Source organism: Schistocerca nitens, chromosome 11 (assembly GCF_023898315.1).
Source record: "Schistocerca nitens isolate TAMUIC-IGC-003100 chromosome 11, iqSchNite1.1, whole genome shotgun sequence".
Taxonomy (NCBI): Eukaryota; Metazoa; Arthropoda; class Insecta; order Orthoptera; family Acrididae; genus Schistocerca; species Schistocerca nitens.
Genome location: NC_064624.1, coordinates 76,401,899 through 76,418,049, shown reverse-complemented (window position 1 = coordinate 76,418,049; position 16,151 = coordinate 76,401,899). Strand labels below are relative to the sequence as shown.

Here is a 16,151-nt window from a genome sequence, read left to right as displayed (position 1 = left end):
TAACTATTCACTAGATTCAAGCACACATACAGCAATGTAAAACAAACTATTATTGATTAGCAAAAACATTTTATACTGGTTAATTTTCTCTTACTAAACTGATTACTGAAACAGCTTACTGCTGTATGGTGTTGGCGAACGTTCTGATGTCATGCAAATCTCTTCTCAGTGAAAAATACATTTACCTCTTGATTCTTCCAGAACTATTTTCACACACACACACACACACACACACACAATCACGTTACGCTTGTACTTCTCTGGAGACCTATAGCACAGAACTTAGTAGTTAAATGAATGCCGAAAGCGTTCTGATTGGCATCAATTAATACCTACTACAGCTTCTTCCTTCTTTGCATTTCATTATAACTAATACTCGAAACATGACTATAAGCACTTAACGTTAGCAGTAGCTAACGTTATAATCTAGAGAAGCTGCACATCAGATATGCTTCTGTCCCTTGTCGTCTCTTCACAAATATTGCCATACATGAGGGTATGAAAGACAATATGAACACAAAAATACTGTAGATGTGCATCTAATCCGTAACGAAGTATTTTAACAATTACTTTCACATTCATAGAAGATTGCGGCATAAACTACAGCACAAATTACACGCAATACATCACAGTTAGTCGTTAGTTTTGTGAAGTTGAGCAAAGGTAACTGTATCAAATTAAGAGTTTACTGTTATTTCAGAATAATTCGTCATTTTTATTCATTCATATATATAATCTGTTGATTTTGTTTAATATCTGGGATTCTGGGAGACCTTACGTCAACATTATTTTGTTTAGACTCGAGACTCCTACCCATCTACCAACAAGGAAAACGTATTGCGTTCAAAGAAAACGAGCTGCGGAAGAGGTGAAGGCGAACCTATCTTGTAATACCATCCATTGACGATGAATACCTTTGGTTGTATAACAGACAGTTGTGTCATCATGAGCAAACACAAATTCTTATTTGTTTAACTCTTAGACGTTTTCGAGTGAAGTTCTACGATCATCAGGGGGTTCATTTATTTTATTAGTATTAAATACTGACGTTTATGTGGCTGTCTGACTTATGTAGTGTAGCTGATATTTTCCTCTAGTTCGTCATTTTTTGTGATTCCGCTTTTTCATGCCCCTAGAGAGAATGTAAAATATGCTTTGCAATATCTACAGAATCACTGATTGTCGAACTTGCATCAAAAATGGAAAAAATACGAACAACCACCCCAAGATGAAAACATCTTTCGAGTTAGGTACTCATCATTAAGCAGCCTGGCCATTCTAGCAAAGTGGTCGCCATCTTGTAGCCAATAGAAAAACAAAATATATACATATATGAACTACTTCCTCCGTCCTCCGAGCAATAAAAAAGTGAGAAGGATTATATACATGAAAGAACGAAAAACGAAAATTTATTTTCGAATATAAACCCAACTACAATTTCCTTTCTATTATAACTGAGTAGGGCCCATGAAGCAACTTGTGAGTATATTTTTATGGAACACTCGTATCTATTTCTATCAATATCATAACAGTTTAATATGATTTAGCCGACAAACTTCACTGCGATTTTATCGACATCAGAATAACTGTGATTGGGTAACGCTTGGAAAATGTGGTGACGGAGTGTCGAGAGGGACAGTTTGTGCAGTTGTTTTAGGTTATGTTACCTCGATAAAACGTCGCTGTTAACTTCTATGAAGTTGCAAGTTATGAAAAATATTACATGTGCGTAGGCCCATATCGTCTTGTGAAGTGCCCGGTAATTTGTCCACATGACATCTATGCATATATTTTCCCGTAGTTTGTAAAAGGCAGTATCTTTACCTTGCGATCTCAAGTGAAAATGAAAATCGTCGTTAAATACTTTGTGATGGGCGAGAGAAGACGTGTAATGAAATTCGTACAATCACTATACTAGTATGTTTATGTTAACTTGCTTACCGCCGCTGATGATGTACCTAGTTGTGAAGAGACAAGAAGTGTGTTAGCTGTGTAGCTGCTCCGGATTATTGCGTGTGAAATTGGGTACTAATCTTAGTATTTCAGATTCAAATACCAGTAATTTATACATCTTATCGGATAATGTTTGTATTGGAATGAAAGAAAATGCTGTAGAAGGTATTAGGCCGTGTCTGTGGTTTACTGTGGCTGTTCAGAAAGTTTTGAGCACTTCTCTAGTATGAACTTAAGTACGGGAATTATTAAAGATTCCCCCGTGGCAGTAGTTGTTCTACATTTGTATATACAGCAATGATGGGGATGAAATGCATATTAAATTGCCTGATAAAATTACCGTCTGAAGGCTGCTGAATTCAGAAGGGGCAGAATTTCATTTTATGCCTGCAACTTAATAAGTGAGTAAACAGTGTATAGAATGACATCTGTGTTCAGAGATTAAGCCTTTCAGTGTCTTATATGCAATTAAGAAATACAAATTCTCTTTTGTTCTTGGTTATATCAGTAAGAATCGGATTATAAATGTGTTGGATGACAGCATTCATTACCAAACGTCCATAATATATTTAAAAGCATTGAGCTCACAGAAGGCTGCAAGCTTCATTTCAAATTTTCTCGTCATATGTAAAATCGAGGTTGGCTGTAGTAAATTGTTTTATTTGGAAAAATATTTGTTTGTATGAGTCACTTTGCATGGCCATATTGCTGAAATTAGAATTCATTTGGAAAGCTAAATATTCATGTCTCATAATGCTTACATTATTATAGTGTACCATTGGCCCCTGTTTCAAAGAAACATCAATAATCATTTGTTTCCATTGCATGTGATATTGATGTGACATTTTGAGGTAACATGTTTCAACTCTTCTTAACCGGAGAAATGTCGCTCTTTTGTCATAATTACAATTTCTGTTTTCATCAGGTAGTGTTAAATTTGTTTCGTGTGCACTGGCTCATATGTTGCTCTCAGTCTTGGAATAAAAAATGCTGTTTGTGAGTTGTATCTTATAGTGATAATGAATTTTGAATATGACTGTTTTTATCTGATTCCTTGTTTTTCAGGGCCTTCACACTGCAGCAATGGATTACAGAAACATTATTTGGATAAAAACAGAGCCAACAGATGAGATATCGACTGTGCCAGACTCCACTGTAAGTAGTTTTCTTGTATTGTTTTAATAATTTCTGTGTGTAGTATTCTGAACGAATAAACATAAATCAGTGATATGGTTGGAAGTAAGGAGAATGCAATGTAATACAGAATCCAGATCTTTTTGTTAAACGTAATGATCCACAACACTGTGAATAAAACGTGTGTGTTGAACATCAGACAGAGGGAATAGTTTGGATTAAATATTTAGCAGAAGCTAGAGAACTTCTTAAATCACTGCTCATTGACATTTATAATACATAAGCATAAACATGGAGCTTATTCTGATCTGCTTCTTGTAAATATCAACTTTAATTTGCAGCTAGAAAGTTAGGTAGACTTACATTAATTTTTATTATTAACATTCGATGTTTGCTGGCACATAAAATATTTGTTTTGTAAGTAAGGTTGAAGAGATGTTTACTGTGATCACTGGTGTGATAATTAAGCTTCTGTATTCTAATATATACATTAGCAGTTCTCTTTGAATATGTAAACAGTATGTCAGTAAATTTCATTTCAGATAAAATTCATTACTGCACCTCAATAAATAGTTGATAGCACTCTGCTTGCACTGTGATAGATTACAATTTCAGTGATATTGTGGGTTGAACCAATCGATACCAGGCTTTGGCTGTAACCCTTGGTGGAATGATGTGGCATATGATGTCATACGTGCACAGGGGTCAACAGAAGCAACCGATTCCACTTGTTGCTTTGACTCATGACATAATAGTGGTATTGTGATGTTGAGTTGGTTTTATTTGTAGATGTTGAGTTGTTTTTGTATGGTGTCCTGTGAGGATGGAAGTGGACATGCAGAGGTTTGGGTGTGTACCGAGTTCATTTGAGTTTTGGCTTGTATTGTGCTAATTTGGTCTTCAGTTCAAGTAGTTGGTGGGGCAGTGTGGGTTGTGGAAGTGTTTACAGTGAGTTATTAAGGTTTGTTTATATATTTGGCAATTTTGTTACGTCTGATTAGATTGGTGTTGGTTGGGCATACAGGGGTCTATGATTTTTATTGATTTTTTGTTGGGTGTGGCACGTGATGGCGAACCTAGGTGGTATTGCTTGAAGGTCTTGTTGGTAAGTAATTTTCGTTTTGGTTTCATTCTATAGTGATTGTGATATTTTGTCTGTTCTGTATCTATAGTAGGTTGATTGTTTTCTAATTGATGTAGTGAATATGGAGTATTTGGGTTTTTGAGTTGTTGGGGTTTTGGTTGCACCTTCCGGAGTTGTAGGTGGCTTTTTTTTTTTCCATCAGCAGCCGTGGTTGAGCTATATAGGTTAAGGGAAATGTCCAATTTCTGTGGTTTTGTTGGTGTAATGGAATGTTGTAATGTAAACTTTTTTGGATATTAATTGTTTCGGCATAGTGTAGTTATTGTTGAAAAAAATACTAAGAAAGAGATAGAGGGGCTGGCCAGTACTTACCTCAGCTCAGTACAGCTGATAGATACACAAAAAACAGAATCGAAAATTTACGTTCCTAGCTTTCGAAACAAATGTTGCTTCATCAGGGAGGAGAGAGGGGAAAGAAAGGGAAGAAGGGAAAGTAGATTCACTTACTCACAACCCAGGTTATGAAGCAACAGGGAAAGGAAAACAGGGAGGGTAGCAAGGATGGAGGCATGGTTGTCAGAGGGAAGCCAAAGATATTCTACTGTAAGTACTGTGCCAGCTTCAAACCAAAGAGGATGCATACAGAAGTAAAGAGGTATATAGTATAAAGATAAACACAACTATGTAGGATGAAAAGATGCGTGAATGGCTAAAGAGGAAAGGGAAAGAGGAGAAGACTGAAGAGTAAATGGGAGTGAGGTTGTTTAACGTAGGTTCAGTCCAGGGGGATGGCGGGATGAAAGGATGTGTTGGAGTGCAAGTTCCCATCTCCGCAGTTCAGAGGGACTGGTGTTGGGTGGGAGAAGCCAAATGGCACATACAGTGTAGCAGGTTCCTAGGTCCCTAGAATTATGCTGGAGGGCATGCTCTGCTACTGGGTATTGGACATCTCCCACTTTATTTTTGGAGTGAAACATTGTATCATACTTATTTTTCTTCGCATTTGTTTGCGTGTGTATTTAGTGACATCATTGTAACCATTTTGTATACGCTGGAAGTAGCTGCTTCCATCTTGTGGTTCAGAGCAAACAGGTTGTATTGAATTCTTCTGTAATGCCATACAGAGAGATATAGTAGAATACTGATAATGTAACTCTGCTTGTATATTATGTTTTGAGTGGAAGTTGCGATGATGACCTTTACCATAGCCCATGCTGCATATTATTTTGGAAGGTGAGACTTGGGTTTTGAGTAGGCAAAACCAAGTCCTCTGCCCTGAGAATAACTATAATTCATGTTATCACATTTATTCTACCTCTCTTCAATATTTGCAAGTAGTGTATGTTTACTATTTTAATTGTGATGTCAGTTGAGCTGGTTGAGATTGGCAGGTTCAGATTTTCTAGCAAATACCTTTAAAGATTGTGTTATAATTTGATAAGTGAGATAAAATTAAATAGTACTCTTATAAGATTAAAGTTGTATTTGATGAATACTAGTTTTGAAGATTTGAACACTGCTTAACAGTGAATATGTCACATGGAAGCTTCTCTCACATATTGAGTGGATGGACTTAACCTTCTTAGACCCTTCAAAAACCATATTTAGTATATCATGTTAATTGAAAGCCACTTAGATAGCAAAAATACATAGAACTTCCTACACAGTCTGTGTATTTTGTCATAAGTAGATGCATTTGACCGCTCTCCCCACTTTTCCAGCAGTTGTTTTTATTTGTTTGGCCAGTATCACATTGTAAGTCATTGTACCAAATGCGTATTTAACAGCTCTGTGTTCAAACTGAATATTGACGTATTTTATCCCTCTCTGAGGATTGTCCATTGTGATTGTAGAAGCGGAATGTGACTGTGAATTCAGTGTAAATATTCATGGTAGGAGAAAAAATGTTCTCTGCTACAGTTCCTTAATGTTGATAGTGGCATGCTATACTACGCAAACTCATACTGTGACAGAATGTGCTATTACAAAGATGTCACAACCCAATAAGAAATAACAAATAACATTTATTAAGAGTATTTTACAAAATGGTACTTTAATTTGCTAAACTTTGATGCATGGCGGATGATGTCCTGAACATGATGCAGTGGTATCTAACTAATTTTGCAGTCTCTTGACCGTCTGATATTGTCACTGATAGAAATCTTTGCAAAGACTCTGTAATTGATTATGGTTCTCTGTGAACAGCAACTATAGTGTCAGAAGGTAATCTTCAGAGTATTGTGTGAGAATTGCCAGCTCTGGAACTACTGTCTGGCTGCTGGTGGGGAACTGTTTGTTTATCTGCATCCCATTGTATTTTGAGTCCGTCAGTGGGAAGATTCCTGTCTGCCCAGTGGAGGCAAAAGCTGTATAGTCTGCAGTTGACATTTTTCCTATTGGCTGTCAGCGCTATGAGCAGACATACACAGTGTGCTGAAGGAAGTGGCGCAGAAGCAGGAAGAAGTGTTTGTTAGTGAGCACCATCTGGAGGCTACTCGCATGGAACTGATAGATGTCAGGCAAGGGTTTGTGCCTGTGTGGTGATGGTGGCCTCATGTGGTATTTGGTGTGTACTTCTTGCCCAGTACACAAATTTCCTCAAAAAGTATGTTGTGAGGTAGCCCTAAGCAGGTGGCTAACTGCTACTGAAGTGTACGAGGTGGAAGCCAAAAAGTATCTCCATCACTTCTTTTCTGTTTATGCCCATCCCAATGAATGATATTGTGGCTGGGCTGTTATTACACAATAGGAGAGTCAAAGTTTTCATTGCCTTTTAGCCAGCAAATATTTACATTCCCAATCTACATCTGCTGCAGTCATATTAATTATTTCCCCCCAGGGGGTCCACAACTCTTTTGTGGATACATGCGTAGCGAGCACGGGACCCCGAGCTAATATGGCCCTCCTTCCTTTCTGGGCTGCATACCTTACTTTTCCGCATCCTTCCCTATCCCCCATCTTTGCCCCCCCTCCCCTCACCTCTGGCTCTTTCCTTCCCTTTCTCCCCCTCTGGGAGTATGGTTTGTGCCTACGTCCAGAGACGGACGCTCGTAAATGTAATGCATTCTTCGCCTTCTCTGCTTGCATGTCTTCATCCTTCCTTTGTCCTTCTCTTTTCCTTACCTCTTATCTTTACCCTTTTCTCCGCTGCGGCGTTTGAGACCTCTCTTCTTTCCTTTCCTTTTCTTTGTTTTTCCCTTTCTCTTTCTTCCTCTCTGTGCGTGTCTGAAGACCGACCCACACATTTTTGTGCGTAGCCGGTGACGGGGTAACGCATAATTCCCCGCCCAGGGTACACTGGTAGAACACTTACGTACCCCCTGGTAACGGCCAGGCCCAGGGAGGGGTGATTACCCGAGCTGATACCTTTCGAAAGTGCCGATTGGTCCCTCCGTCCGTTTGTCGGGAGGTGTGACCTGAGGTGTGAACAATCACCTAAGGCGGGAGTGCCCTCAGAGAGGGCCCTCACAAGGGAGGAGCGTGCCATTGGAGACACCGGTAATCATGGGGCATTCTTCCGCAATGGTTTCCTCACCTTCCACTATGTCTGCTCACAAGCGTAAGTTCACCGAGTCTCAGCTACAGACAGTTCTTCCATCGTTGCCACAGTTCCTTGTTGTTTCTTGGCCTGACGAAGGTCACGACTTCTCCACGGTCAACCCTTTCATTATTCAGAAAGGTGACGACGCAATTGCAGGTCCTGTAAAGTCTTGTTCCAGATTACGGAATGGCACCTTGTTGTTAGAAACAGTCAGTGCCCTCCAGGCACAAAAATTGCTGCGTACTTCACTGCTCCACACCTTCCCTGTCCGGGTTGAAGCGTACCGCACTTTAAATTCCTCGCGTGGCGTCGTTTATACATGCTCCATCGATGGATTGTCTGACGAAGAAATTCAGCACTACCTATCTGACTAGGGCGTAATGGCTGTTCATAGAGTTATGAAAAGGGTTGACACGAACATCATTCCAACCCGCACTGTGTTCTTGACATTTGACAAAGTTCAACTCCCATCGAAAATCAAAGCAGGCTATGAGATAATTTCCGTTCGCCCTTACGTCCCAAACCCTACGCGTTGCTATCGATGTCAGCGGTTCAATCACACCAGCCAGTCCTGTTCCAATCCGGCCAAATGTGTTACGTGTGGCAAGGATGCCCATGAGGGTGCTTGTCCACCTCCATCCCCTCGCTGCATCAACTGTATGGGTGACCACGCTGCTTCCTCTCGAGATTGCCCCGTTTTTAAAGACGAAAAGCTCATCCAGGAAAACAGAGTGAAGGAAAAGGTGTCGACCTTTGCTGCTCAAAAATTATTCGCCAGTCGACAGCCCACTGTGCCTCAGACAGGAAAATACAGCACTGTCCTTGCTTCTCCTCGGCCAACAAAGGAGGCGGCCACGCAGACTTGCGACCTCACCTTTAGTGCCACCGTCGTCAGATCGGCCAGTGCAAAGATCGCCTGTTCAACCTCACCACCTTCGCGTGCCCACTCTATGGTTCACCCTTCATCGGGTTCTGCTAAATCTTGAGCCCAAAAGTCAGACACCAAGACTTCGAAAAATGAGCACACTCGTGAAGATTTTTTACGTACCCCAACTTCGCAACCATCGGTTCATCCTTCTAAACATCATAATTCCAAGAAGGCTACAAAGAAACCCAGTTCATCTCCTTCTCCGCCAAGGCGTGTCCCATCTACAGCACCTCCTGGTGGAAATCGCCCTCGGCCGTCTTCTGTGTCGCCGAGGCGCACTGCTGGCGGCCGATCAACCGGCCGATCGCTGGTGGCAAGAGCTGCTCCTGAACAACCTATGGATCAGGATCTTCGGCTGAATGCCATTCCATGCTGTCGGTCGCAAGCTCTGAGCAGTCAATGAGTTGACAGCAACCTTGGTCACATTCCTCCATTTTCTGTTCACCCTATGTCCATTATCCACTGGAATATCCACGGCATTCGAGCCAATCGGGATGAATTGTCGATCCTCTTACGATCCTACTCGCCGGTCATCTTCTGTCTTCAGGAAACAAAGCTGCGTCCCCATGACCGCTTTGTTCTCCCTCATTTTCAGTCCGTCCGATTTGATCTCCCTTCTGGTTAAGGCACTCCAGCCCATGGAGGACTCATGATTCTTCTCCATGATACTCTCCATTATCACCCAATCCACTTAAACACTTCCTTCCAAGCTGTCGCTGTCCGTCTTTCCCTTTCTGGATATACCTTTTCTCTTTGTACTGTATACATTCCATCGTCCACACCAATGGCACGAGCTGTTCTCCTTCATCTTCTTGGTCAGTTTCCACCCCCCTATTTGCTGGTTGGGGACTTCAATGCCCACCACCCGCTTTGGGGATCTCCACCTCCCTGTCCACGTGGCTCACTATTGCTAGATGTCTTCCACCAAGCGGATCTAGTTTGCCTCAACACTGGGGTCCCTACATTTTTGTCTGCCTCCACGACACATTTCTCTCACTTGGACCTTTCGGTCGGTACTGTTCCGCTAGCTCGGCGCTTCGAATCGTTCGCCCTTGACGATACACACTCGAGTGACCACTATCCATGTGTCCTTAGACTGCAGCCTCAACTGCCATATATGCGCCCGCGACGCTGAAAGTTTGCCCAAGCCGATTGGACACTTTTTTCGTCTCTAGCGACATTTGATGACCGTCACTTTCCCAGCGTCGACGATGAGGTCACACATATTACCGACGTTATTCTTACAGCTGCGGAATGTTCCATACCACGCACCTCCGAATTGCCCCGGCGCCCCCCAATTCCTTGGTGGAACGAGGCGTGCCGTGATGCAATACGTGAGCGGCGACGTGCTCTTCGCGTTTTCCGCCACCCTCCTACTGTGGCCAACTGTATCTGCTATAAGCAGTTCCGTGCGCGATGCCGTCGCATCATCCGCTATAGCAAGAAGGCAAGCTGGAAATTCTTTATTAGCTCATTTAACACCTTCACTCCCTCCTCGGAAGTTTGGAGTCGGCGTCGATGGTTATCAGGCGCGCCTAGTTTCTCCCCGGTCTCTGGGCTCACTGTCGCGCATGATACATTAGTGGACCCCGTTGCAATTTCTAACTCATTGGGTCAACACTTTGCTGAGATTTCGAGCTCTTCAAATTACCCACCAGCATTTCTCCCGAAGAAACGTGCAGCGGAAGTGCGACCTCTTGCTTTCTCCTCTCAAAATCGCGAAAGCTACAATACTGTTTTCTCCATGCGGGAACTCCAACATGCCCTCTCTTCTTCTCGCTCGTCCGCCCCAGGACCGGATGGTATCCACGTCCAAAAGTTGCTGCATTTACCAACCCATAGTCTGTGTTACATCCTTCGCCTTTATAATTGAATTTGGACCGACAGTACTTTTCCCAGATGATGGCGGGAAGCTATCGTCGTTCCTGTTCCGAAACCTGGAAAGGACAAACAAGAGTAGTGTATGTAAGGTTTTGGAGCATATGGTGAATTGCCGTTTAGCTTGGTGGCTGGAGTCCCAAAGTCTTTTAACACCTGCCCAATGCGGATTCCGAAAGCATCGTTCTGCAGTTGACCATCTTGTTGCTCTCTCCACTTATATCATGAACAATTTTCTCCGGAAACGCCAAAGAGTAGCAATATTTTTTGATCTGGAGAGAGCAAACTGTTGTGGCGTAACAAGCTAGCTACGCCACGCTGAAGTAGCCGAAAGGGCACGCGTCAACTCACGCCGTCTTGCGTTAAGTCTGAAACAGGATACTTTATGAATGCTATAAAGAAAAGAACGGAGCTTCTCGTATACTTAACTTTATTCCCTCTTGTGGTACATCGCTATGGATAATACAAGTGAGACTGTCTCCAGATATGGTTAACTGCGCCTTGCTAGGTCGTAGCCATGGACTTAGCTGAAGGCTATTCTAACTGTCTCTCGGCAAATGAGAGAAAGGCTTCGTACGTGTAGTCGCTAGCAATGTCGTCCGTACAACTGGGGCGAGTGCTAGTCCGTCTCTCTAGACCTGCCGTGTGGTGGCGCTCGGTCTACGATCCCACAGTGGCGACACGCGGGTCCGACATGTACTAATGGACCGCGGCCGATTTAAAGCTACCACCTAGCAAGTGTGGTGTCTAGCGGTGACACCACACATACGATACCTGTTGGAGGACAGGCATCCTCTGCACACTGTTCTCTTGGGGCTTTCGAGGTCGGCTGCCCCTTTTTCTTTGCGAATTTATGGCAGAGTGCACATTTAGGGTGCGGGTGAACACTACTCTCTCCCGTACTTTCGCTCAAGAAAACGGGGTACCCCAGGGCTCCGTGCTGAGTGTTGTACTGTTTGCCATTGCCATAAATCCAATTATGGATTGTCTCCTTTCTGATGTCTCGGGCTCCCTCTTTGTGGACTATTTTGCGATCTACTACAGCTCTCAATGGACCAGCCTTCTTGAACGACGTCTTCAAGGATGTCTCGATCGCCTCCACTCTTGGAGCATCGAAACCGTCTTCCGTTTTTCTCCCAGTAAGACCATTTGTGTTAATTTTTGGCGACGTAAGGAGTTTCTTCCACCCTCCTTACATCTAGGACCTGTCAACCTTCCGTTTTCGGATGTCGCTAAATTCTTGGGTCTTATGTTTGACAGAAAACTCTGCTGGTCCTCCCACGTTTCCTATCTTTCGGCTCGCTGTCTGTGATCCCTCAACACCCTCCGTGTCTTGAATGGTACCTCCTGGGGAGCGGACCGAGTGGTCTTTCTCCGCCTCTATCGTGCCGTAGTGCGCTCGAAATTGGACTATGGAAGCATAGTTTACTCCTCTGCTCGGCCGTCTATTCTTCGTCATCTCGACTATCCACCACCGTGGATTACGTTTAGTGTCTGGAGCTTTTTACACCAGCCCTGTGGAAAGCCTTTATGCTGAGACTGCTGAACCTCCGCTGTCCAATCGGCGAGCAGTCCTTTCTGAGTCGTTATGCTAGCCATCTGTCTTCCATGCCTGCTAATCCAGCCCATGACATTTTTTTCAACGCCTCCTTTGATGTAGGGTATGCAGGCCGCCCCTCCTCCCTACTACCACCGGGAGTCCGCTTCCGTCAACTACTCCATTCTCTTTCCTTCCGCTTTCCTAAAACCTTCTTGACAACTTGGGGTACAGCACCACCTTGGCTCCGTCCCCGGATCTGCCTGCTCCGTGACCTTTGTCAGTTTCCCAAGGATGGTACCCCTTCACTTGTTTATCGTCGGGCATTTTCTGCTCTATGTGCACAAATGACGGAAGCCACATTTATTTATACTGATGGCTCAAAAACATCGTTTGGTGTAGGGAGTGCCTATATTGTTGGCGACACCCAAAATCAATTTCTGCTTCCCGACCAGTGTTCGGTTTATACTGCGGAGCTTTACGCTGTTCTCCAGGCTGTCCACTACATCCGCCGCCATCAGCGGATACAGTATGTTATCTGCTCAGATTCTCTCAGCTCTCTCCTCAGTCTCCAAGCTCTTTACCCTGTCCACCCGATTCAGGACTGTATGCGCTTGCTCCACCTGGGGGGCGTCTCGGTGGCGTTCCTCTGGCTCCTGGGACACGTTGGTATCGGTGGAAATGAGGCGGCGGACATAGCGGCCAAGGCTGCAGTCTCTCTTCTTCAGCCAGCTATTCAATCGATTCCCTTCGCCGATCTACGGAGCGTTTTATGTCGTCGTGTTGTTCTTTTATGGCACGCACATTGGTCGACACTTCCCCATAATAAATTGCGGGACGTGAAAGCTCTTCCTTGTGCTTGGACCTCTTCCTCCCGAATGCGTCGTCGGGAGTAGGTAATTTTAACTCGACTACGGATAGGGCACTGTCTTTTTAGCCATCGACATCTTTTAAGCGGCGATCCTCCCCCACTCTGTCCCCACTGCTCTCAGCTGTGGACGGTAAGACACCTTTTAATTGAGTGCCCCTATTTTACTCCTTTACGCGCCCGTCTACAGCTGTCGCCTGATACATCGTCAATTTTAGCAGATGACACGCGCTAGGCCGATCGCGTTCTCGAGTTTATTAGTGTCAGTGAAATGATGTCACTCATTTGAAGCTTTTTTTGGGGACAACCAACCCATTTCTGTAGTGGATTTTTAAGCCTTCCTTCTGCTTTTAGTTTCTCCAATTTTTTGAGTTTCGTTCCCATTGCTGCTGGTTTCCATTTTCGGTTTTTTACTGTTACCTAAGTCACGGACCAGGTGCTAATGACCATAGCAGTTTTGCGCCCTAAAACAAAAAATAAATAAATAAAATATATATTAATTATTTGTGTGTTAATACTCACACAAAACTTAATCATGTGATGTGCTGTTCATTGTTGATAACAAGTATTATGTATTGTACTTTAATGTCACTGTCAACTTCTGGTGAATTACATTGCTTAAGGTGGGATGTAATGGGAAATGTAAACATTTATTTAATAAATCATTAAAACCATATTTATTAACATACAAATCCAAAATTTTACATGTGTAAAGCAGCTGAACTGTTTAATGGAAAAATATAAAATACACAGGATTAATATTTTTCCAGATTTTGTAATTTTTAATTTTTTATTGTCTTTTTATAAAAAGCCATAACTCATTCTAATCGTGCAATTAATCTGAAAATTTTATTGTAGGGTCCTGAGAAGGTTATAAAACCACTGAACTACAGTTATTAATTGTATCATTAACAGAGTTTTTAATTTTGCATATCCAAAATTAACATTTTTTTCTGCATACAGTCATCTAAAAATCAGAATGTAATAGCAGGATCTCGTAGTTTTTAGTTCTAGAGAGACAGCAACACGTTGGAACAGTTCCTGAAAATTTCATAGGATTAGCACATGTACTTCTTCAGAACAGGCTTCTAATAATGTAAGAGATGTAAAAACAGAGAAAATGAGGTTCAAAGATTTTCTTCTCATACTTGTTGTTGTTGTTGTGGTCTTCAGTCCTGAGACTGGTTTGATGCAGCTCTCCATGCTACTCTATCCTGTGCAAGCTTCTTCATCTCCCAGTACCTACTGCAACCTACATCCTTCTGACTCTGCTTAGTGTATTCATCTCTTGGTCTCCCTCTACGATTTTTACCCTCCACGCTGCCCTCCAATGCTAAATTTGTGATCCCTTGATGCCTCAAAACATGTCCTACCAACCGATCCCTTCTTCTAGTCAAGTTGTGCCACAAACTTCTCTTCTCCCCAATCCTATTCAATACCTCCTCATTAGTTACGTGATCTACCCACCTTATCTTCAGCATTCTTCTGTAGCACCACATTTCGAAAGCTTCTATTCTCTTCTTGTCCAAACTGGTTATCGTCCATGTTTCACTTCCATACATGGCTACACTCCATACAAATACTTTCAGAAACGACTTCCTGACACTTAAATCTATACTCGATGTTAACAAATTTCTCTTCTTCAGAAACGATTTCCTTGCCATTGCCAGTCTACATTTTATATCCTCTCTACTTCGACCATCATCAGTTATTTTACTCCCTAAATAGCAAAACTCCTTTACTACTTTAAGTGTCTCATTTCCTAATCTAATCCCCTCAGCATCACCCGATTTAATTTGACTACATTCCATTATCCTCATTTTGCTTTTGTTGATGTTCATCTTATATCCTCCTTTCAAGACACTGTTCATTCCGTTCAACTGCTCTTCCAAGTCCTTTGCTGTCTCTGACAGAATTACAATGTCATCGGCGAACCTCAAAGTTTTTACTTCTTCTCCATGAATTTTAATACCTACTCCGAATTTTTCTTTTGTTTCCTTTACTGCTTGCTCAATATACAGATTGAATAACATCGGGGAGAGGCTACAACCCTGTCTCACTCCTTTCCCAACCACTGCTTCCCTTTCATGCCCCTCGACTCTTATAACTGCCATCTGGTTTCTGTACAAATTGTAAATAGCCCTTCACTCCCTGTATTTTACCCCTGCCACCTTCAGAATTTGAAAGAGAGTATTCCAGTTAACGTTGTCAAAAGCTTTCTCTAAGTCTACAAATGCTAGAAACGTAGGTTTGCCTTTTCTTAATCTTTCTTCTAAGATAAGTCGTAAGGTTAGTATTGCCTCACGTGTTCCAACATTTCTACGGAATCCAAACTGATCTTCCCCGAGGTCCGCTTCTACCAGTCTTTCCATTCGTCTGTAAAGAATTCGCGTTAGTGTTTTGCAGCTGTGACTTATTAAACTGATAGTTCGGTAATTTTCACATCTGTCAACACCTGCTTTCTTTGGTATTGGAATTATTATATTATTCTTGAAGTCTGTGGGTATTTCGCCTGTCTCATACATCTTGCTCACCAGATGGTAGAGTTTTGTCATGACTGGCTCTCCCAAGGCCATCAGTAGTTCTAATGGAATGTTGTCTACTCCCGGGGCCATGTTTCTTCACAGGTCTTTCAGTGCTCTGTCAAACTCTTCACGCAGTATCTTATCTCCCATTTCATCTTTATCTACATCCTCTTCCATTTCCATAATATTGTCCTCAAGTACATCGCCCTTGTATAAACCCTCTATATACTCCTTCCACCTTTCTGCCTTCCCTTCTTTGCTTAGAACTGGGTTGCCATCTGAGCTCTTGATATTCATACAAGTGGTTCTCTTCTCTCCAAAGGTCTCTTTAATTTTCCTGTAGGCAGTATCTATCTTACCCCTAGTGAGACAAGCCTCCACATCTTTACATTTGTCCTCTAGCCATCCCTGCTTAGCCATTTTGCACTTTCTGTCGATCTCATTTTTGAGACGTTTGTATTCCCTTTTGCCTGCTTCATTTACTGCATTTTTATATTTTCTCCTTTCATCAATTAAATTCAATATTTCTTCTGTTACCCAAGGATTTCTATTAGCCCTCGTATTTTTACCTACTTGATCCTCTGCTGCCTTCATTACTTCATACCTCAGAGCTACCCAATTTTCTTCTACTGTATTTCTTTCCCCCATTCCTGTCAATTGTTCCCTTATGCTCTCCCTGAAACTCTCTACAACCTCTGGTTCT

At 42.4% G+C, this 16,151-nt stretch overlaps 2 protein-coding genes across 6 annotated transcripts in view; both read left to right on the top strand.

Annotated features, from left to right (window-relative positions):
* The first annotated feature begins 955 nt into the window (after positions 1 to 955).
* LOC126212861 (zinc finger protein 83-like) overlaps positions 956 to 16,151 on the top strand; it is a 1,762,073-nt gene continuing 1,746,877 nt past the window's right edge. For 3 of the 4 annotated variants that reach the window (XM_049940352.1, XM_049940318.1, XM_049940319.1), the window contains exon 1: positions 1,766 to 2,025. Coding sequence is in view for 1 of the 4 variants with exons in the window: in XM_049940350.1 (XP_049796307.1) it covers positions 1,468 to 1,479 (12 nt within the window). In the remaining 3 variants the exon portion in view is untranslated. Of the gene's footprint in view, positions 1,480 to 1,765; positions 2,026 to 16,151 lie in introns of those variants that run through there. The other variant, XM_049940350.1, reaches the window with a different exon arrangement.
* Positions 1,614 to 16,151, top strand: part of LOC126212867 (zinc finger protein 726-like) — a 196,359-nt gene continuing 181,821 nt past the window's right edge. The window contains exons 1-2 of one of the 2 annotated variants that reach the window (XM_049940355.1): positions 1,614 to 1,759; positions 3,019 to 3,108. In XM_049940355.1, coding sequence (XP_049796312.1) covers positions 1,724 to 1,759; positions 3,019 to 3,108 — 126 coding nt within the window. In that variant the 5' untranslated portion in view covers positions 1,614 to 1,723. The remainder of the gene's footprint in view (positions 1,760 to 3,018; positions 3,109 to 16,151) is intronic. The other variant, XM_049940357.1, reaches the window with a different exon arrangement.